This window comes from Athene noctua, chromosome 9, assembly GCF_965140245.1.
Source record: "Athene noctua chromosome 9, bAthNoc1.hap1.1, whole genome shotgun sequence".
In the NCBI taxonomy this organism is placed as follows: domain Eukaryota; kingdom Metazoa; phylum Chordata; class Aves; order Strigiformes; family Strigidae; genus Athene; species Athene noctua.
Genome location: NC_134045.1, coordinates 17,321,142 through 17,341,738, shown reverse-complemented (window position 1 = coordinate 17,341,738; position 20,597 = coordinate 17,321,142). Strand labels below are relative to the sequence as shown.

Genomic DNA, 20,597 nt, shown 5'->3' with positions numbered 1-20,597 from the left:
GAACCAAAGCACCAGAACTTCTCACAGCTCATTTGTCCTACTAAGCAGCAAAGTACTGTAACCCAGTGGCAGCACCTCTGTACTACTTCCAGTGCTGGAGCCACCGTGAGTGTGTGTGTGTACAGACTATCTGGCCACAGACACACCTGCGGTGCCAGTGCCTGGTGTGTGTGTCAGGCCTAGGCAGGGACCTGAGTGGGTCATAGTAGTTTAACAGAAATAAATTGAGAACTTGACCAGAGTAAGTCATTGTAGAACTACTCTGTGGACTCTTTTATAGCAGTTTACATCCCTTATTGAGTGATTTGGCTTGCATCAGTGAATCTCAAAGGTTTTATAGCTGAATCCTATGGACAGCTTCTGAAAAAGGAAATTAATCTTACAAGGCAATACCACAATATAAAAGTTGCATAAAATGCTTTCATTGATTTTTTTCTTCCATTTTCTCGATTGCACAATAGAGAGATCCTATTTCTGTGTGCTATTGTCTTTGTGAAAATCAATGTTTATAGAACAGGCAGCGTTTCCTCAGATCTGACAAAATTATTTCCAAGGAGCCATTTTTTCTTGCCATAAAGATGACTTAAGACATTGTACAGCTGAAGATTGGGTATCTCATTGTAGCCTCTTCGGGGGTTTAGGAAGCTGCAGGCAACTACTGGATCACACCAGATAACTGAAGCTTCACAGATCAGCTCCTTTCTCTAGTCTGCTGTGTTCTACTCCCTAATATAACCACACTTTTACATTTGTCTTTTCACAAAGTTTCTTTACTTACAAAGAAAAAACAAATCAGATTGCTAATTTATCCTTAATTGATGGGATTTTTACTTTGTTTAAAAGTAGCACAGGTAATTTTTTCTGAGATGAGAATGTTCTCCATCTCATCTAAGCACTGATTCTGAAGTTTTAATGACAAATCAGGTGGAAACATAATTAATTTTTTGCAGCTGGATAGAGTATTTAAGAAAAGAGAGGCAATGATGTTTCTCCCTACAGAACATAAAAGTGAGAAGGGCAGTTCTCATTAAAATCTGCAGGTGTTGCTGTGCCCTGATGCTCGGAGCAGTTTATGGCATTGCTGCCTCATGGTGTAAGATGGGTAAATAGTACTACTTTGTCCTAAATTTGATCCCCATGCCACGTAGACAGTCCTGGTTCCTCTCTAAGTCCCGGGAGTTCAATTATCTCAGTTTTACATTTTCCTTCTCCTGTGCTGAGTTAGCAAATAGAGTGAGCAGCAGCAGGAGCAGCGACCCTGGGAGCAGGAGGAAGGCGGGTGCGTTCCCTGCCCTGCAGGAATCGCTTTGCTTGCTCTGTATCTTTAAGGGGCTGACCCTAGCCCACGGTGAGCCATTATAAAGGCAGGTAAGCAGCACTGCCCCGATCAAAGAGCTGAGAACAGAGCAGGGTGCAGCTCCCCTAAAATGACTGGCCACCACAGTTGGGGATATGGGCAGGATGACGGTAGGTTATGGCATTTCCGCGCTGCATCTCTCTGTCTTCCCCCACTCGTTTTCTTTCTAGAACTGTTGCCTGAGCCCTGCAGAGCTGCCTGCATTTCGATGTCTGCAAGCATCAAGTATATACAGCAGGTAATTAATTACTTTATTGATAATAAATAGTACCCAGAAAGTGGCACCGAAAAAGGCACAAACTTATGCCTGCTGCCTTTCATTGTTGTAATCAATGTTCCTAAACTGAGGGAAGCAGTACTGAGTTTTTTTTTCAGGCTGCAGATATTACAGCTGGGTCCCTTTCCAAAAAGCTGTTATGAAGAGGATTAACTGTGTCTGTCTCTCCAAAAGCGATTCTTTTAAGTAAAAAAGATTTAGTAGAGTGGTAATAGATCTTCTGATCCTGTGCAGCTGTTGAAATGTGATACCTAGGCTTCCACAGAAGTGAATAAAATAAGGTGTATGTTATGTATTTCTAGAACATCAATAAATTGTACAGATCAGTATCACAGATCTCTTATAGAACAATTTATGCTTTCTGATTTGACAGTTTTTAATTTAGTCATCCTTTTTTGCTTCCCACCTCCAAGAATGTGTGTCAGAGTGAGAGGATATGTGAAGCTACTGAAAAATTCCTACCATAGTGTCTTATAGCACCTGTATCCTTTCTAGAGAAGGATGGATGAGTGACTGATGTTGTCCAATAAGACAGTCTTTTGCATCACTTCTAGGACTCTCTATTGACAGCAATTTATTTTAGCTGCTGAGTGTCCAACAAGAATCTTTTGTATAACCTTCAGGAGCCAGTCTTCTTAACAGCAATTATTTTAGTTTCTGAGTCCAAAAGCAACTTTGAATGCCAAGTAAAGCTGGTTAGTGCTAGTAGGTAAGTGTTACATGTTTGGCCATATAGGTAGTAGTAATAAAGCCATGTATATTCTTATGAAGCTTATAAGAGACAAATCATATTGCTTAAGCTTGTGTAACAGCATTTAAATCCTAAATCTGCTTTATAGGTAGGCTGAGAAAAGATATTATTTTATAAGCTTAGCTTTTCAGAAAATGTCAAAGACAAGTGAGAGTACAATGGATCACGGTTTTTGTTATGTGAACTCAAAGGAGAATACCTGTGCTTGATTAAAAAAGTTTCCACTTGTGAAAGATGTGACAATAGCACAATTACAAATGTGCTTCTTCAGAATCTTAAAGTAAAATACTTACTGTTAATACTTCATGAACATAGGCAGTAGAAGAATTTTAATTGCTTCTTGCACTACCATACCAAAGTAGAAAAAGAAGTTGTAAGAATAAGTAATTCTTTGATACAGATAAGGTTTTATTATCTCAAACAGCATAAGACTGTTCCAGCTCTGGCAGCGGAGTGCTGTACTATTAAATTGGTCTTTCTCCCCACTGTTGGGGTCAGGAAGTCTGAAAATGTTAATTATCATGCTGTACCTTGCACTCAGGGTAGAGAGATACCATAATGGGCATGAGTGAAGAATGAAGCTGCCTCAAAGATTTACTGCAGTCATAAAATGGTTTTAAAAATAACTGCATAGTCAGTAGCTAAGAGATTGAGTCATCTGCATCTAATTTGAATCACTGGAGATTTTACACTATCTTTCCCAGGAAGAATTAAATGCTGTTTCTTTGGGGGAGTGTGTGTGCATGCAAGTGTGTTTACGCTTGCACCCACCTTTGAAGGTCTACAGATACCTTAGCAATGTAATTACAAACTCCACAGAAAATTGGTGGCATAAGTAACTGAAGATATGGCAGTCTGATGTGCTGTGATTTCCTCAGTGTTTTGTATAAGACACTTGAATCCCCCATCTTGTTGCAGCCTGTTTGTGCTAATAAAAACACACCAGCTTAGAATTTAAGTGGACTTCAGATATCAAAATTTCAAGTCACTCCTGATCAGCAAGCTTTACTTCAAGCATCATGAAAACCTGTAATGATTACTTTGTGTATAGTAGGAAAAAATAATGGTGCTTTCCTTTCTTTCATTTTGAAGGACCTTCAGAGTGGCACAAATCTTATCCCATTGCCCAAGGGAACCGCCAGTCACCTATTGATATAGTTTCTGCAAGAGCAGTTTATGACCCTAATCTGAAGCCACTTCTTATCTCCTATGAATCATGTACATCTCTCAACATCTCCAACAATGGCCATTCAGTTATGGTTGAGTTTGAAGATACTGATGACAAGACAGGTGAGACTAATACACAGCTGACTAACTTGGAATACCATTTGTGATTTAGTTAGGGCAACAATTAAGTACATTCTGTATAGGCTATTTTATATGATGTGTAATTACAGTTTACAACAAAGCATATGACCAGAGCCCTTTAATATTTTTGTCATCTTGAGCCTCACATTTCTTGTCTTCACTTGAGTCTGTCTAGCAATGCAATATTGCACAGCAGTAGTGTTTCTGCATTAGGAAAAGCTCTTGCATCAGGACAATCAGTTTGTTTGCAGTGCTTCCCTTTTAAATGGGGATTGTCAATTTGCTAGACAGGGAATCCATGTATTTCCAGCACTCCTAGACCACATCAGCATGCAGAGTAGCTATGCACGCTCCTCACTGCCCTGTTTCTGTGATCATCCAAATCAAAGACGCTAACACACATGCCAGCTCTGTCTGGCTCACTGCCCAGTTTCCATCCACAGGGGTATGGAAAAGATGATGAGCAGAGATCAAGTCATATAGTGTAATCATCATAATCATAACCACCACACCAAGTTGTATCTGACCAGTCACTGTTATGTTGCATTGTTTTCTTGTTCCTCCCTGCCTCATAGCAGTTCAGTTTCTTCAGAAATTATAAAATCTTCAGCTAATTCTGGGTTGGTAGCAGCTTGGGCTATCCACAGTTGTATGTTATTCTTGTCTCAGCTCTTGGCAAAAAATATAAATGCTTTAAATGATTGATTACTTCTGTTAATTCTACTTCCATGGTAAACCTTGCTTTTACATCTGGGGGGTAGGGGAAGAGCAATCAAATGGAGATGATTAAGTAGATGATAAATGGAAAGTGCATTTTAAAAAAACCCCTTCTGAACAGTTTTTAAACCTATCAGCTGATTTAATCTTCCATTTGGTTGTGTTTATTGATTCTAGCTAAATAAGATATTCTAGATACTCAAAACAAGTTACTCTTTCTGTCTGTGCTGGTAACCCTTTGAAAAAGGGCTTGGGGTTAAAACTTCTCTTCTGGAATGAATTTAAAACTGCCCAAGTGAATGGTCAGGTTTTCAAGCATCTCTACTGAATTTAAAAAGAAGATTGGATGTGCATTTTCAAAATTCTTATTTCACAGATCTATTAAGCATGTAACTGTACAAAGAGCATTTGTAAAATATATCTAGAAGCATTATCTTAGCTTGCTAACTACTTTTGTGCAATTCTAAACTATAACTACATAACAGTGAACTTTATCCAGCTGTAGAAGTTTAAGATCATAATCTATTACTCTGCATTTAGAGATACAGACTCAGAGCACATGCAGGAATGAAGACCTCTGCCCTTTCTACACTAAGCACATGCCTTGTTTTAATAACACTTTCAAGGAAGAAGACTGCTACAAGTAGAAAACGTGGTTTAAAGTGTTTTTAGTTGTGTTGAAATAGATCTAGTGACTCACAGCTCTGCATAAATGGCACAACAGAATTTTGACAGTAACCCATCATAGCTAGATTTCTTAAAAATAATATTTGAGACAGGTGATGCATTCCATTGGTAAGTTCAGGAAATCATACTAGGAGATATTTATATTATTAATTAATACAAAAGTCTTTTCTTTGGCAAGGCCAGTTTCCTGCATAAAGGCCAGCTGGAACTATGCACATGTGGTAGGCAAGCCCCAGCTTTAGTTATTTAAATAAAAAGTTATGGACTACACTGAGGGTAAGTGCTTTACAGATACTAAATGAAATTTTAGTTTTCTTAATATAAGATTTTGATGAGGTTTTCATGTCTGTTGTGCCAAATTTATTTGATTTAGTGCCATATAAAATTACAGGAGGATTACTGATGCTGTTGATAAAGTATCTTCTCTAGGTGGCATCTTAAACATTAATCTCTTAAGTGCTATTTCTAAATGATATATGGAGGTTCTCTGTAGCATTTCCTCACCATTATAAGGTGATTTGAGATTCTTAGTGGTGTCATGTAAAGTACAAGCTATTATATTACTTCTTTTATGGGATCAGGTATTTAAAGGAAACAATATATATATATATATAACCTTCACTGGAAATAAAGATACTCTAAAGAGGAAATACTTACCTTAAGGATCAGGTAGATAATTCAGCTATCTACAGTCTTTTATACAAAATCTTGGGTAGCACTGTCAAATATTTTAGGTACATGAGTTTCACATTGTGATTTTTTTTTTTTAATATTCAACTTGGATTTATTGTGTTTAACAGGAAAGGCAAAATTGTAACAATGGCTACCACGTGTCAAATATAGTCTTTCAAAAAAGCTACAAAATTTTGTATAAGTAGCCACACAATGTCTTTAATTTAAATTTTTACATTAATTCAGGTGCTTACCATTAAGAAATCTGACCCTTCTAAATATCTGGATGATGCATCTCTTTCATATTGGCAAATGGGAGATGCTGATGGCTTTTTTCCACTATTGTGCTAACAGTAGTTACTTTTTACTAACAGGAAGCTAAAAAGCCAGAATACTTAAGCTTTTTCCTTTTTTCTGTCTAGCAATCAGCGGTGGTCCCTTTGAGAATCCATTTCGGCTAAAGCAGTTTCACTTCCACTGGGGGACAAAGCATAGCCAAGGATCAGAGCATACAATTGATGGCAAATCTTTTCCCTGTGAGGTAATAATGTGTTTCTACAGATGGGATCAATTCATGCAAATACTGTTGACAAATGACTGCCTGCAGTGGGGATTTTGTGTCCCTTAGGATTCTGATTGCTTACTTGCCATGGTTATGTCAGCACAGACTTTATAAGAATTAAACAACCCTGCTGGTGCTGTACATGGCTTAGAAACAACTTCATCTGGGGGCTCTTGAGACAGTTCTGAAAAGCTAGGACCAGGCACGGGCCTTTCCCAGCACAATCTATCCCAAATACTATGGTAGCATAGCACCCTGGAGTCTACCAGTGAGTACTGGAGCATAGTGATTCATGGAATGAAGGCCTGTACCAGGGAGATTAGGTCACTGGTTAATGCCTGATTTGTTTCAAATTAAAGCTGTGTGGTGGGTTGACCCTGACTGGACATCAGGTGTCCATGAAAGCTGCTCTGTCACTCCCTCTCCTCAACTGGATAGGGGAGAGAAAATGTAACAAAAGGCTTGTGGCTTGAGATAAGGACAGGGAGAGACCACTCACCAGTTACCATCATGGGCAAAACAGACTTGAGTTGGGGAAGTTAGCTTAATTTATTACCAATCAAGTCAGAATAGGATAATGAGAAATCAAGCCAAATCTCAAGGAAACACTTTCCCTCCACCCCTCCCTTCTTCCAGGGCTTAACTTTACTCCTGATTTTCTCTGCTTCCTCCCACCAGTGGTGCAGGGGGCAGGGGTTGGGGGTTGCAGTCAGTTCATCACCTGTTGTTTCTGCTGCTCCTTTTTCTTCAATGGGAGGACTCCTCACACTCTTCCCCAGCTCCAGCGTGGGTCCCTCCCACAGGAGACAGCCTCCACAAACTTCTCCAACACGAGTCCTTCCCACGGGCTTCAGTTCTTCATGAGCTGCTCCAGCGTGGGTCCCTCCCACAGGAGACAGCCCTCCACAAACTTCTCCAACACGAGTCCTTCCCAGGGGCTTCAGTTCTTCATGAGCTGCTCCAGCGTGGGTCCCTCCCACGGGGTGCCATCCTTCAGGCACAGACTGCTCCAGCGTGGGTCCCCCACGGGGTCACAGTGCTGCCAGCAGTCCTGCTCCACTGGGCTCCTCCCTCCATGGGCCACAGGTCCTGCCAGGAGCCTGCTCCAGCGTGGGCTCCCCACGAGGTCACAGCCTCTGTCAGGCACATCCCCCTGCTCTGGCGTGGGGTCCTCCCCGGGCTGCAGGTGGGTCTCTGCTCCCCCATGGGCCTCCCCGGGTGCAGGGCACAGCTGCCTCACCATGGGCTGCACCACGGCCTGCAGGGGAACCTCTGCTCTGGTCCCTGGAGCATCTCCTCCCCCACCTTCTTCACTACCTTGGTGTCTGTAGAGTTGTTGCTCTCACATATTCTCACTGCTCTCTCCTGGCTACAGTTGCACAGGTTTTTTCCCTGCTTCTTAAGTATGTTATCCCAGAGGTGCTACCACCATCACTGATTGGCTTGGCCTTGGCCAGTGGTGAGTCCATTTTGGAGTCAGCTGGCATTGGATCTATCAGACCTTCATTCTGTTATGAACGACTAGTAGTGCCTGTTAACATGAGACAACCTATGTTCACAGCTTCTATCACTAATTTGTTTAATTCTTATTTGTTATTTTTCTCTAAAGCTCCACTTAGTTCACTGGAATGCCAGAAAATATGCAACATTTGGAGAAGCAGCAGCAGCTCCAGATGGCTTGGCAGTAGTTGGTGTTTTCTTGGAGGTAAGAATCACAAAAATAGCAAGTTTACATGATGAAAAGCATTATGCTGTCAAGTGTTTGAGAACCAAGCCACACATATAAGTGCTTAAGGAAAACAGATGACTTATTGGAAGCAGTAACTCATTGCAAATTGCTGTTAAACTTTAGTAGGAATGTTGAAATTCAGATAAGAAAACAACACCTATTCAAAGCGTAATTATAGCCGTTCTTATTTAACCTGTCTATTCCATTATTTTAGATTGGGAAAGAACATGCCAATATGAACAGACTCACTGATGCTTTGTACATGGTAAAATTTAAAGTAAGTTTTAAGCTCTTTATATGTAATTTTCTAGGATATTCTTTATAAATCAAGCTCATGATTGAGACAAAAACAGAAAATCACCCACCACAAATCTTCCCATCATTAGAACATCATAGAATAGAATGCTTTGGGTTGGAAGGGACCTTAAAGACCATCTAGCTCCAACCCCCCTGCCAGGGGCAGGGACACCTTCCACTAGACCAAAGCCCTGTCCAACCTGGCCCTGAACACTGCCAGGGAGAGGGCACCCACAATTTCACTGGGCAACCTGTTCCAGTGCCTCATCACTTTTTTTGCCTAATCCTGGGTGCCTCCCAAGGCTATGCTAATCCCACTGGTCAGTCAGAGGTTCTACCTTTCCCAGAGTATCTAAAATCAAAAGCTCAGTGACCCTCTAGGCTTAGCTCTTATACTCAGCAAAATAATCCTTTCCATTGAGCCTAGCCTTAAAAAAGGTCAAAGCTGGCTGGCTGCTGCTGCAAAGCTCTGTCAGGGGACAATCTTAATGAAGTCCTGAGCTAGTCTGCTCATACAGTGATACCTCAAAGTGGTCTTTAACCAGCTGTATCTGGGAGCTTTGCTGAAGATTGATACCTGCTGCACTTTCTCAAGTGCAGACCAATGAGACCACTACAAATGTTACCCTTTCTGGCTTCACATGAGGTCAATGCAATCTACAATATGTATAAGTTCTAATATGTAAAATAAAATATCTAATACTTGAATGGGCATTTTATTTCTTGCTCCACTGTATACAATGGTGAAGTACAGGAAATGAAGGCAGTTACACAGCAATATGTAGGCCACAAACACACTAAATGATACTCTGATGTTTAAGTGATTTCTTCCACTTGCAGGAAAGTTATCCCTCAGTTGTATGATGGGAGGTCTGCAGGTTGTCCACTGGTGCTAGGCTGCTCATTCTGTTCCTTGAGCAATTTTACAGACAACTGGACAGTGCTTTGAGTGACTAAGTACCTTTCCTGCAGGCTGAAAAATCTTGCCCTAGACTGTGGTAGTTAAGGCAATCACTACTTTAGGCAGCACCTCCTTCTGTTTACTGGGCTTTTGGTTGATCCACCTTTCTCTAAAACTAGACTTGAAAGTTTGATTTTTAAGGCTAATTTTATCATAGCAGACAATGACTGTTTGGGGCCAAGTTTTCCATAATTAAAATTTTCTACTGAAATAGATAGGAAGCATAGAAAATAGCAAGTAATGAGACAAGGAATTCTGCAATGATATTATCTATAGCTCACACTGAACACAATGCAGGAAGTGTATTCTGTATATAATTTTTAGACCTTTTATGACAAGAGATGAACTTAGGTAGAGGCAATGAGGCAAGAACTCAAGGTCCAGTAAGCCAGCAGCAGGCATCCACTTGCCACGCTACTCTTGGATAACAGTTGTTATAAGTCAGCCAAACCTTTATAGACTTTTCCTTTCCCCTACTTTTTAATATTACTTTAGCATTTTTTCCTATTTCAAAGAGTTCTCTAACCTGTACTTGAAAGTAAAAATAGATTTTAAGTATCTTTTTTTTTTTCCCAGGGAACAAAAGCTCAATTTAGAAGCTTCAACCCCAAATGTCTCCTGCCTTTGAGCCTAGATTATTGGACATACCTTGGTTCTTTGACAACACCACCTCTTAATGAGAGTGTAACATGGATAGTGCTGAAAGAACCCATCAGAATTTCTGAGAAACAGGTAAACTTTTGATATTCTCCCAGTTCTTGTAGGATTCAACACTGGATAAACAGGCAGTGACTCTTGATTTGCAGTGGGGCTAAGTTAAAAGACCATTAGCCTGTTCAATAATCAGGGCTTCTGTTTTTCTGCTAATGCTCTCTGGGATCTTTGCTTGAACCCATTCTGTGGACAAATTAAAACATAGTGAATACTTTCCTTTGGTCCTTTATTGAAAACATTAATATTGATTGTCCTCTTAAGCAGTAAATGATTTCACCTGAATTTACAGCTGGAGAAATTCCGCATGCTCCTTTTCACCAGTGAGGAAGACCAGAGGATCCAAATGGTGAATAATTTTCGCCCTCCTCAGCCTCTTAAAGGGAGAGTAGTTCGAGCTTCCTTCAAGGCCTGAAGAAAACTGATAATGGCCCTGAGATATCCAAGAGCTTCCACATCTGAGATGCTATAAACAGGAACTCTGGTCTTCAGATCACTCATGGAACACACAAGATAGACATTTCTATAAACACTCTACTTGGAAGGGGACAACCTTCTGGCTTTATTTCATTTGAATTGCTCATTCTTTTGAGAAATGGGATCTTTTTAACTAGCACTTTTTAATATAAGGGATAGTTGAGTAAACTAGAGTGTTCTCCAAGACTCAAAAATCTCAAGTTTAAATTAAAATCCCTCTTATAAAATGGGAAATTATGTAAAGATCTGCTAATACTGATGACTACAACTTTTAATTGTCTCATTTAATGTGATGAAAGAGTCAAGAATTCTGGACAATTTGGACTTAAATTTTCCTTACTGATTTTTTTGTTAGCATTTGCTGATCTCTGCCTGATTTAAAGACTGCTTTCACTGTATTGCTGTCTGACACATACAGTGCACACTAATAGCACTAGAAAAGAGTTCTTTACTCACCTTCAAGTAGGCACTGGTATGAAAACTACATACATATTTTAAAATTACTGTTCTAAGATGCTATTTTATAACTAATTTAAAATCACAATGTAAATGCTGTGTTTAAAAGCAGACCATTTTATTGCACACTGTTGTTCAGACATAAATTGTTTTACCCCATGCAGCATACAATGCCTTTGTCAGTTTTGTGGAAAAGAACATCTATAGCAATTCAGGTGTGTGGTTTGTGGTTCTCAATTGCTCAAATTCTACCTCAGTTAAGTGATTTGCTCTGCAATACAACTTTCTTTGTCTGCCCTAAAGAAAGTAGGTGTTTTGTTTAGTTTTGGGATCTAACATGGGTAGACCTTGACTGCACTGAATGTGCATTGCTGCACAAATCATCCCCTTGCTATGACAGTCTGTCAGGGATACTCCCTGCAGATACAAGGTTCAATCAGTCCTGGGTCCTTTTACCTCTTCAAAAGAAAGTTGCTTTTTAAAATCCATGTGTTAGTATTAATGCTTCTGCAGCTTACTGACAAAATTCAGACTTAGGTCTCTGGTACTTAATACAGGGATGTTATCTGTAACTACCTAGTCTATTTTCAGTTACTTTAATTCTGGGCTTCAAATGTTCTGCTTCATCTGTATAGTTCAGAAAAATTGCTGATGCTTATCGATTTTCATCAGCTTGGAGAAATCAAAGATGTACAGTGTAAAGGAAAGCAGGAGGGGGGGAAAGGAGAACAGCTACTATGTGCTGCTCTCCTTTTTCAGAAAGGGAGAGAGACACTAGGTGTGGACAGTACAAGAAATGGAAGACTAAAATTCTAGACCTAATTCTTCTATAGTTTTTCTGGTACCCTAACTTAAAACTTTCCATTCCTCAGTTTCCTCTTATATAAAAGGAGAATAACACTGACCTACCTCACAGGGATGTTGTGAGGGCTAATTCAGCATTGTTCTAGATGTGAGATTCTTATGCAGCAGATGCTAAAGGAAACAGAAAATCATTACTAAATGCAATGGTTTTAGCTATTATGAATGTAACTTTGCTAGTAATGCAAACTGGTATTGCAGGAAATCTATTTAATGTATCTTAATTTCTTTAAGAAATGAAATAAATGAGACTTTAAAATGTGCATATATTCATCCTTTATTTTGAATACCTTGCCCTATGGTGCAGCAGTGTTTTTCTTGGACTTTCATTAACAGAAGTGTTTTGATATCTTTAAATGAGATTCCTTGATCCAAAGTAGATATGCTTAGATTGTTTATCTTCAGTTTCATAGAAACCTTGATTATGCTATGGTAGAATAATCTAAGTACAGATGAGTTAATCTTTCCAAGTTTCTGGGCTTTTTTTTTTAAAAAAAAAACTTCTAGAAAGCCTACCTCTGTTTAGCTTTTTAGTCTATACTACAATTCTTCCCATCTTTTGGGACTAGCAGTTTCTCTTTCAGCTTAATCCTTTCACTCAAATTCTGACAGATTTTGTTCATCTTGAATGATTTCTTGTCCTGTCAAATTATTGTTGTCATGAATCTTATGTCCTTGTTAAAATGAAAACCTACATGGAGAGACTAACTTTAAAATGTAAAAAGTCTTTCAAAAGAACTTTATGTATTTGATAACCCAAATAAATTTTATTAGGGGTAAACTAAAATACTTTCCTGTTTACAGTTTAACCAACATTACTTACCATATATAGCTTAATAAAGCTACCAAAGTACTGCTGTATTAGTACACACTTTTACAGAGCTAGTTACTGATTGATATTTTCTGTTTTCTCTCATTCTAGGCATATAATTAGGTTTCTGCTCCCTCAGTCTCTCACAAAGGTAAAATTTTGTATACCAAAATTACTAATAAAACTAAAATCTTATTTATCCACAGAATGTGTCCATTCTGTCACCTTGAACACAGTACTTAAGCTTCTTTAAGGGTGGTTTACTCATGAGCAACAGAAGGATAATATTTAGCTCACAAGGTTATTGTAAAAGATTAGCTATTGTAAAGAGCTTTAAATGCTGAATCACCCAAGGTGTTCAGTTTCTGGGAGCAACCCAACTATACTTTCCTTCAGAAATAAATTTTATCTTATTTACAGCTTTTTTCAGTTGTTAAAGAACCCGATCTATTTTTACCATGGTGAAGCCAAATATCAAAGGAAGCCTTTTAAATTCTTGTTTATTGAAACCCTGGTTTTAAAGCTATAAACTACTTTCTACAGTTTAATGCATTTCACTTATTTTGAGATTATAAAAGCAAAATGCAAGAAATATATGTGAAATAATGAATTTTATTGTGTAGTCAGTGAATAATGCAATCAGTATGATGAAGGCATAGTATTTAGTTACTGAGCTTTGCTGTAGTCTTCTCCCTGTAACTGAAAGCATAGTCCACCAGGAAAACATACCCAAAGTAATAACAATAAAACTGATTGGTGATTTTAATTCTTTTGGGGGGGAAACTATCTAAATTATTTTTCAGTAGGGGTAGCATGAAGAGCTGCTCTACTGATCCTCATTTAGAAAAGTTCTAGTAATAATATTCTGGGGTACAAGGAACCATGTTCATTTGTATTCCTTATACAGATTCTGGACTTGTTAATGTATTGGTTGAAATATAGTTAACTTGAGAGCCTTATAGCAAGAACTCTTTTATTTCTTTTACCAGCATTATTTTATCTTGTTATTTGTGAGATGAGTATCACCAAACCTAAGGGCTGTATGCTATATTTATAATATGTTCTGAGACCATCAGCAGATAACAAACTATAACAGTACAAACTTCTGATATTTAATAATTTCACTTCTGAACTGCAATACATTTTGATGCTTGCATATATAGATGTGACCATCAATTTACAAAGTGCTGTGTTTTGTAACACTCTAGGAATCAAGCCACTCTTGGCAGTTTGCTTGCCTGAACTCCCAACAGTATTCTAGCTAGTGCCTCTAGTACAAATGTCCCCCTCAAATCCAATTCATAGGGCTAAATACTTGTGCTATGCATCAGTGCTTTCTGAGGATTTGCAAAAACTTCATCTGTTTCCCTTCTGAAATGTCTTCCTCTGCACAGAGACATTACTCATCAAAGCTCTTCCATCAAGGGCATTTAAATTCTAGAACGTGTGCTATCCATATCTTCTACCAACTATGTTGAAAGAAAAACAGCAGTAGAATCTAACTCCTCCAGCAAGACTTAACTTGTAATAGGATCACAGTTGTCTTGAGTCAGAGAACATGAGGCCTCGTATTTAGGACAGTGACTGAAATTTCAGAGTTGTAAAAGCTAGACTCAAAATGCCATCTAGTGGCTGGCTGTTTCCATTTCTTACTACAACCCTCGAAACAATTTTTAAGGCCAGTTCAGTCAAAATATGCCAGATGAGATAATTTAGCTTTGACAATAATTCTTTTTAAAGGTATGGGCGAGTGTAATTGAAATTCCTTTGCTGACTCTACATACACAGTCCTTGAAACTCCTTTATCAGATAAAAATCTATCTTACAAAAGAAACTCCATAAATCAGTTAGTTACAGGGTTTTGTTCCTCTTTTCACTGATAGAGTGGAGATATCCTCTGCCTGGTAAACCACACGCTATCTCAACTTTAACTTTTTAACTTTAATAGTTATAGTTAATGTTCAACTTAAGGTTTTTTTCCTCCCATCTTCTGCAAACAGAAAGATTTTTAGGCAGTTTCAGTTATATAGTTGATATGATCTAGCAGTGATTTATAATGATAAATTTCATGATGAGTGTAAATTAACCCAAGTATAAGCATCAGGGGAAAAGTGTTGCACGGTACCTTGTCACCAGATGGTGCTTTTGGTGGTGTTCAAAGGTCAGAAAGATAAAAAAGGGACCACACTTCAGGAAAAAAGCTGAGATAAGCCCCTCAAAAATGAGATGTTTCTATGCCTCAGATTAGCTGTTTTCCTCTCTGAATTCCTTCTGCATGCAAAAGTGACCATTTAGTAAAGACACTGAGTATCAAAGCACGTTTGTTGCTCTACACTGCCTGTAGGAGTGGGATCTCAAGTTTTTTTCTCATCAGACCTGACTGACTTTAACAGAACCCTTCCCAATTTGCATGGCTGTAAGGCAGAGGCAACGTTTATGCCTCTAATGTTCCATTTATACTGCTACTTGCATTAAATTTGAGTTTTAGTAAAATTTCAGCCCCTACTCCAGGTTGTGAACAACGTGCCATTTTGTTTCATTTCATATTAATATAGTGGAATATTAAATGCAGCAATTCAGGAGTCAACTCAGGCTGTTCAACTGCTGGAGGGGAAGAAGGTGGAAGGAGAAGAGGAAGGAAAGGAATATAATTAATTTTCTACACATGCGTACTTTATACCAAGCCAGAAGACTTTCCTGCACTTGCAAGCTCTCCCAAGAAATTTAACCTAATTTTTACAGTGGTACAGAACCTTAACTGAACGTGTATTTCAGTTTAACTTGAACCAGCTTGTAAGCAACATCTGGTAAAAATTATATATGTGGAGTTCAGATCCAATTATAGCAACAAGATAGGCCTTTGCACCCGTCCAATTACATTAACCTGAACTGGATCTTCAGTTTAAACCCTGCAACGTCATATGTAGACACACTGCTTAGCCTCTGCTGTAACAGCAGAGGTTAAATGAAGTTGGAGAGCCGGAATAGCATTTTCCCTACAGCTGTTCATTGTGTTTACCTCTGTTCATTGACATTTCTTGCAGTTTGTTTGCTTTCCTAGCGTTTGAGTATTTGTTTTAGATTATATAGGAAGATCAAAGACTAGAATTTGCTCTAACCAAACTAGGAAAATGCAATTGCTTTAACAGACCTAGAGGAAATGTATTTTTCCCAGTCTTATTCATGTTGTTTGTTGTTATTTTCTTTGTTTGTAAGAAGAGATCTCTGCATCTAAGGTGCTAATTTGCCTTTTGTGAAAATTAAAAATACAGGATATACAGCAAATGAAATGTATGTCAGTATTCACAGGGCATAATACATAAACAGGTGACTTTTTAAAGACTCTCATCTGGAAAGTATCCAAGGGTTTTGTGGACTGGCATTGTATTTGTTTCCTTTCAGAAAGCTGGTTAGCTAGATTGTTGTGCTTTTTGTGGAAAGGCAACTTCTGGCTCAATCTGTATTCTCCAGAATGGACCAGTCAGTTCATTCAAAGGACCTACCTACCCTGCTTTGCATGATGGTCATTCACAAGTTTCCCAAGGGTTAGATCTATGGCTATTTTCTAATGTGTATCACTAGACTAAGTATTTCTCTCCATTTCAGGAAAACTTCTAGTAAACTGCTTTTCTTTGAATTCAAATTATGCATGGTACTAGTCAGCTTTTTGGAAAAGGATTAGTTATTTATTAGAAATATTATTCTGATTTTTAACTCGCTTTCTTAGGAACATCAGGCTTATTTGCTGGTTCTGTTCCTCATGTGTCCACATAACAAGAAATGTTTACAAAGCACAAGGAGTCCCACACCTTTCATGAATACCAATTAGTTAGTGGAAAGTAATCCATCATAGCACCTGCTGTGAAGGCAGCAGTAACTGATGGGCATCTGTTTGTGGCTTCTGGAAGCAGAAGCTGTGTCTATTGCACCAAATTAGCCACAGCCAGTTGCCCAAACAAACAAGGAGATGTTCCATGGGAATGGAGGAAACCCCAAGCAGTGCAGTATCAGTGTAAGGAAAGTCAGATAGAAAACTTCGAGTTTCCCTGTTCAGTTAGTCATAGAATTAGCCTCCTTTTATAAAAGGACATGAAAAATTAGAAATGGCTGTTCTTCTACCTCTTAGATATATTCTGGCTGTTTTTTAACTTCAGCTGAAGACGCAATTATTGCAAACTTATCAGAGCTATACCAAGTGTACTACTTTCAGATGCCATTTCCAAGTGATGTATACATATGATATCTTTTGCCTCCTAAATTTTTCAGTTCTTCTAGACAGCGTTGGATTTTCAGAGAGAAAGGGTGATATAGTGCTGTTAGGAGTCCAGTGACTGTGGAGCTGCAATTATCTGAACTTCAGTTAACTAGAATTCTTTCAGCAACATAAATGCTCCCGGAGTTGAGTTGGCTGCTGCTTTTTTCAAAGTAGAATACTAAGTGCTAAAACCCTCAAGCAAATTTTACGACCTCTGGGACAACTCCCTGCGATCCGTCCCAAAAAGTCAGTTTTTCTTAGCAGTTTTGCAGACATCTACCTCCAGTTCTGTATATGAAAATCCTCACTGTGCAAATATTCTCTGTTACCACTGAATAATTCAAGTATTAACTTACTTGAGTTACTTCAGGTATATAAGATTGTGCATCTTCTATTATACTTCATTAATTTTTTGGAACAAATGTTTAAAATTCAGACCAGTCTGCTTTGCAAAGGCTGCCCAAAGTCATTTACTTTTGTCTTTGTAAACAGATTTTGGGAATTAATGAAGTAGAACAAATGCAATAGTTTCTGTGATGGTGTCAGCATCTTCAGTATGTTGTAATTTAATCTTGAGCTAGTTATTCTCCTCAGGTCATTCTTAAAGCTTTGCTAAGAAACTTGATATAGCAAAGGTAATGAATAACAACAGTCATTTTTGCCTTAACATTAAGATCATCATAGAATCTAAAATTAAATCAAGATATAAAAGATAACAAAACAGTAAACCCAAGCTTCTTTCAAGTCCCTGTATGCAATGGGAGGTATGCAATATAAGCAGAAATAAAGCAATTTGTTAATAATCTGGTAATCCCTCAAAGTGCTTATGAAAATACATCTCCCCTTCCTTCAATCTTGGAACCCTAATTCTCCAATAAGCATCCAGTAGGTGATATCATAACTCCAAAATTTTGCTAAGACACACCATGGAAGAGGAAGGAAGCACTAGCTTTTCTCTCCTTTGTACCCCATATCCAGGAACATGCTGACTAAGAATACAGATTTAAGTGTCATTCACCCAAGCCAACTGAGGGCTGATGCCAGAAGCAGAAGAACCCCTCCTCACTCCACATTTGTCCCCTTGCCCTACATTGGATCTTACGGTCAATTACCATGCAGGAAGCTGGATCACAACTGCCCCTGAAAAATTATTTTGTCATGATGACACGCTGACTTCCTGTATGGTCGTGTGATAGTTAAATCTGTCAGAAGAGCTGGGTTCTGGGAGAGAATAGGACTACATCTCTAAGGACCACCCAGAAATTACATCAAATTTAACATACAGTGAAACTAATTCTCTTTCACAGTCTCACACTTTTCTCCATTCATGTTGGCTGAAATAACTTAAGCAATGTACTCGTGTCTCAAATACCTGGCAGGATTTGTCTGCTTAGCAACTCCTGAGGTAGTAACTTCAGGTCAGAAGCAAAACCACCATGTGCTCAAGTGGCGTGATGGCAACCTGTTTCATAAAATGGCCTTTCTCAGACTGACCTTTCAGGCTCAAATTAGCATTTCACTTTGTCTGAAACCTATCAAAGTCTGCTGAAACTATCATTGACTTTAATGGGAGCTGGATCATGGCCTAAACAAGCAGCACAAAAATGTATTTGCAGAGAAAGTCAGAGTTGCTGGCTGTACAAGTCAACAGATAAAACCTTGAAAAAATCTAAATATAGCATTTGCTACATTTTAACCTATCACTGCACCTTAATACAATGCCCCTGAAATTAGACTCATTTGCTTATAAATATTGGTAAGAACTTTCTCCTGGCACAGGACTTTTGATACTGAGCTTCAGCTCTTCTATAAACAGGGAAGTCAAAACCAAATCTGTTTTATTTAAAGAAATCGGAGTTATTTTTTCAATGCAAATTAACAAGATAGAGCACTATGGCAACCAAGCCACTGTTGCCACAGAAATTTGCCATTTTAATTAGATATTCCTGAAGGCAAAAATACTTTCATCAAATCATATCAGAGACTAGCATTTCTACTTTTTAAAACTTTAATTATATATCATTCTGGTCCATCAGCATAACCAAACAGCCCAAAACAAAATCTAAATCTCAATTCAACTTAATAACTAGTCCTGTCAGGTACTAGATATTGACACTGAAACACTGAAACCCATTGTTTCCTGGAAACCTTGACTGTGGTATTCCTTCTTGTGCTTAGAAAGTATGGAAGGAAAGCAAGACCTTCTTCTGCAGGACTGTTAATTGTTTCACCTTCATTTACACATTTCCTAAATCACTTCAGCTTGTGCATATGAGTTTATGAAATTACCGCGTGAACATGCGAGCAATAATAGCTTTCACCTGAAGAGTAGCATTTAAACATGCTGGGAGCACAGGAAACTGAGTGGTCAAGTTAAGTTTTCAGGCTGCTGTATAAGGTTTTATTACTGTTGTAAATAGTGCAAAAACTGAAAAAAATCAGTAGGTCAGAACTGATAGTGCCTTGAGACCCAGAAACTGCTGTTGGTATACCTAAGCAGTGGAGCAAAGCAGAGATATGCAGTAAGGGCTTCTGTGGGTGACCTCTTTCAGTTCAGCAGGTTTGTCAGACAATTATATCAAACTTAAGATAATTTTTTCCTATGTGCTAAAGTAGTGTCCTGAAATTTTTTTTAAAGGTGACCTTCTATTTTTGTTCTTTGTTTGGTCTTCCATTTGACATGAAACTATGTTTCATTGTGTTAATAAAAACAAGAAACAAATGAAAGCTCAGACTCAAAGATGATTGCACATCCTTCCACTGGAGATAACCTGGGAACACATTTATCTCATCTAGGACACCTGCAACACAATATTTAAACAAAAAATGCTTCAGTACAAGAGGCCAGGAGAATAAAAAATGCATTGGTAGTAACAAAGCCTGTTGTGACTTGTGAGCCTCTGTTCTTGCAAAATCACTATTACAGGTTAAAGCAAGGACTACTTAGTAACCAATCCATAATGTGCAATAACTACTTATTAACCACCATGCACTTTGGCCCCGTTGGTTGTCTTGTTACATGGTATGTAGTATTGCAGTAGAAATTTTAACCAAGACAAGGAGAAATATGAAACCTAAAAACCAGGGAGACAGCAAAATGAGACTTCTCGTTCTGCATAATTTATATGGCCTATCCCTTTCAAGAGGGCTTTGCGATTTTGAGTCTCATCAGCTGGTGGCCTCAACACTGAAGAGCGTAGAAAAACCAAACCGACCAAGCAGAAATTCTAAAGGCCCTTTCTCAAGAGAATGGTTTTTGAACTTAACGGGGAAAAAAAAACCCTGCTCGTGCTATTTTTCCTAACACATCCCACCTCCTTGCTTTTGTTGCTCACGTTGCTCGCCTGCTGAGAAGCCCCTCGCCGGACCCTCCCTCAGCACCTCGCGGGCTGTGAGGCGGCCAAGGGCACGGCGTCACGGACCGAGCGCGGGGCAGCTGAGGTGACGGGAGGCTCCGGGGCCCCGGGCCCGGCGGCCGCTCCGGAACCTGCTTTACCTCTCCCCCCGCAGCCCTGCCCCGGCTGGCCGGCGAAGGAGCGGCCGCGGCGCGGGGCAGGCGCTGGGGAGAACATGGCGGAGGGGCGGGAGGCGGGCGGGCTCGGCCCCACGCGCTGCAGCCTCCCGCCGCGTCCTGACGGGAACCCGCGCGCCGCCCCCCGGCGCGGCAGAGGCTCGGGGCGGGGCGCCGAGGGCGGGGCTGGCTTTGGA

At 39.2% G+C, this 20,597-nt stretch overlaps 1 protein-coding gene across 1 annotated transcript; it reads left to right on the top strand.

Moving 5' to 3' along the window:
* The first annotated feature begins 1,402 nt into the window (after window positions 1-1,402).
* CA7 (carbonic anhydrase 7) lies at window positions 1,403-12,880 on the top strand. Its single transcript, XM_074912978.1, has 7 exons — window positions 1,403-1,467; window positions 3,478-3,675; window positions 6,192-6,310; window positions 7,941-8,036; window positions 8,275-8,337; window positions 9,895-10,050; window positions 10,322-12,880. Exons 1-7 carry the CDS (start codon window positions 1,428-1,430, stop codon window positions 10,442-10,444), a joined length of 795 nt encoding a protein of 264 aa, XP_074769079.1. The 5' UTR covers window positions 1,403-1,427; the 3' UTR covers window positions 10,445-12,880.
* Window positions 12,881-20,597: the final 7,717 nt, after the last annotated feature.

What these genes read in the sequence shown, in the direction of transcription:
- CA7 (XM_074912978.1), top strand. Translation starts at nt 1,428, where the DNA reads ATGACTGGCCACCACAGTTGGGGATATGGGCAGGATGACG. An exon ending in GGGATATGGGCAGGATGACG is followed by an intron (nt 1,468 to 3,477) that starts GTAGGTTATGGC and finishes TTCATTTTGAAG; the next exon opens with GACCTTCAGAGTGGCACAAA. An exon ending in AGATACTGATGACAAGACAG is followed by an intron (nt 3,676 to 6,191) that starts GTGAGACTAATA and finishes TTTTCTGTCTAG; the next exon opens with CAATCAGCGGTGGTCCCTTT.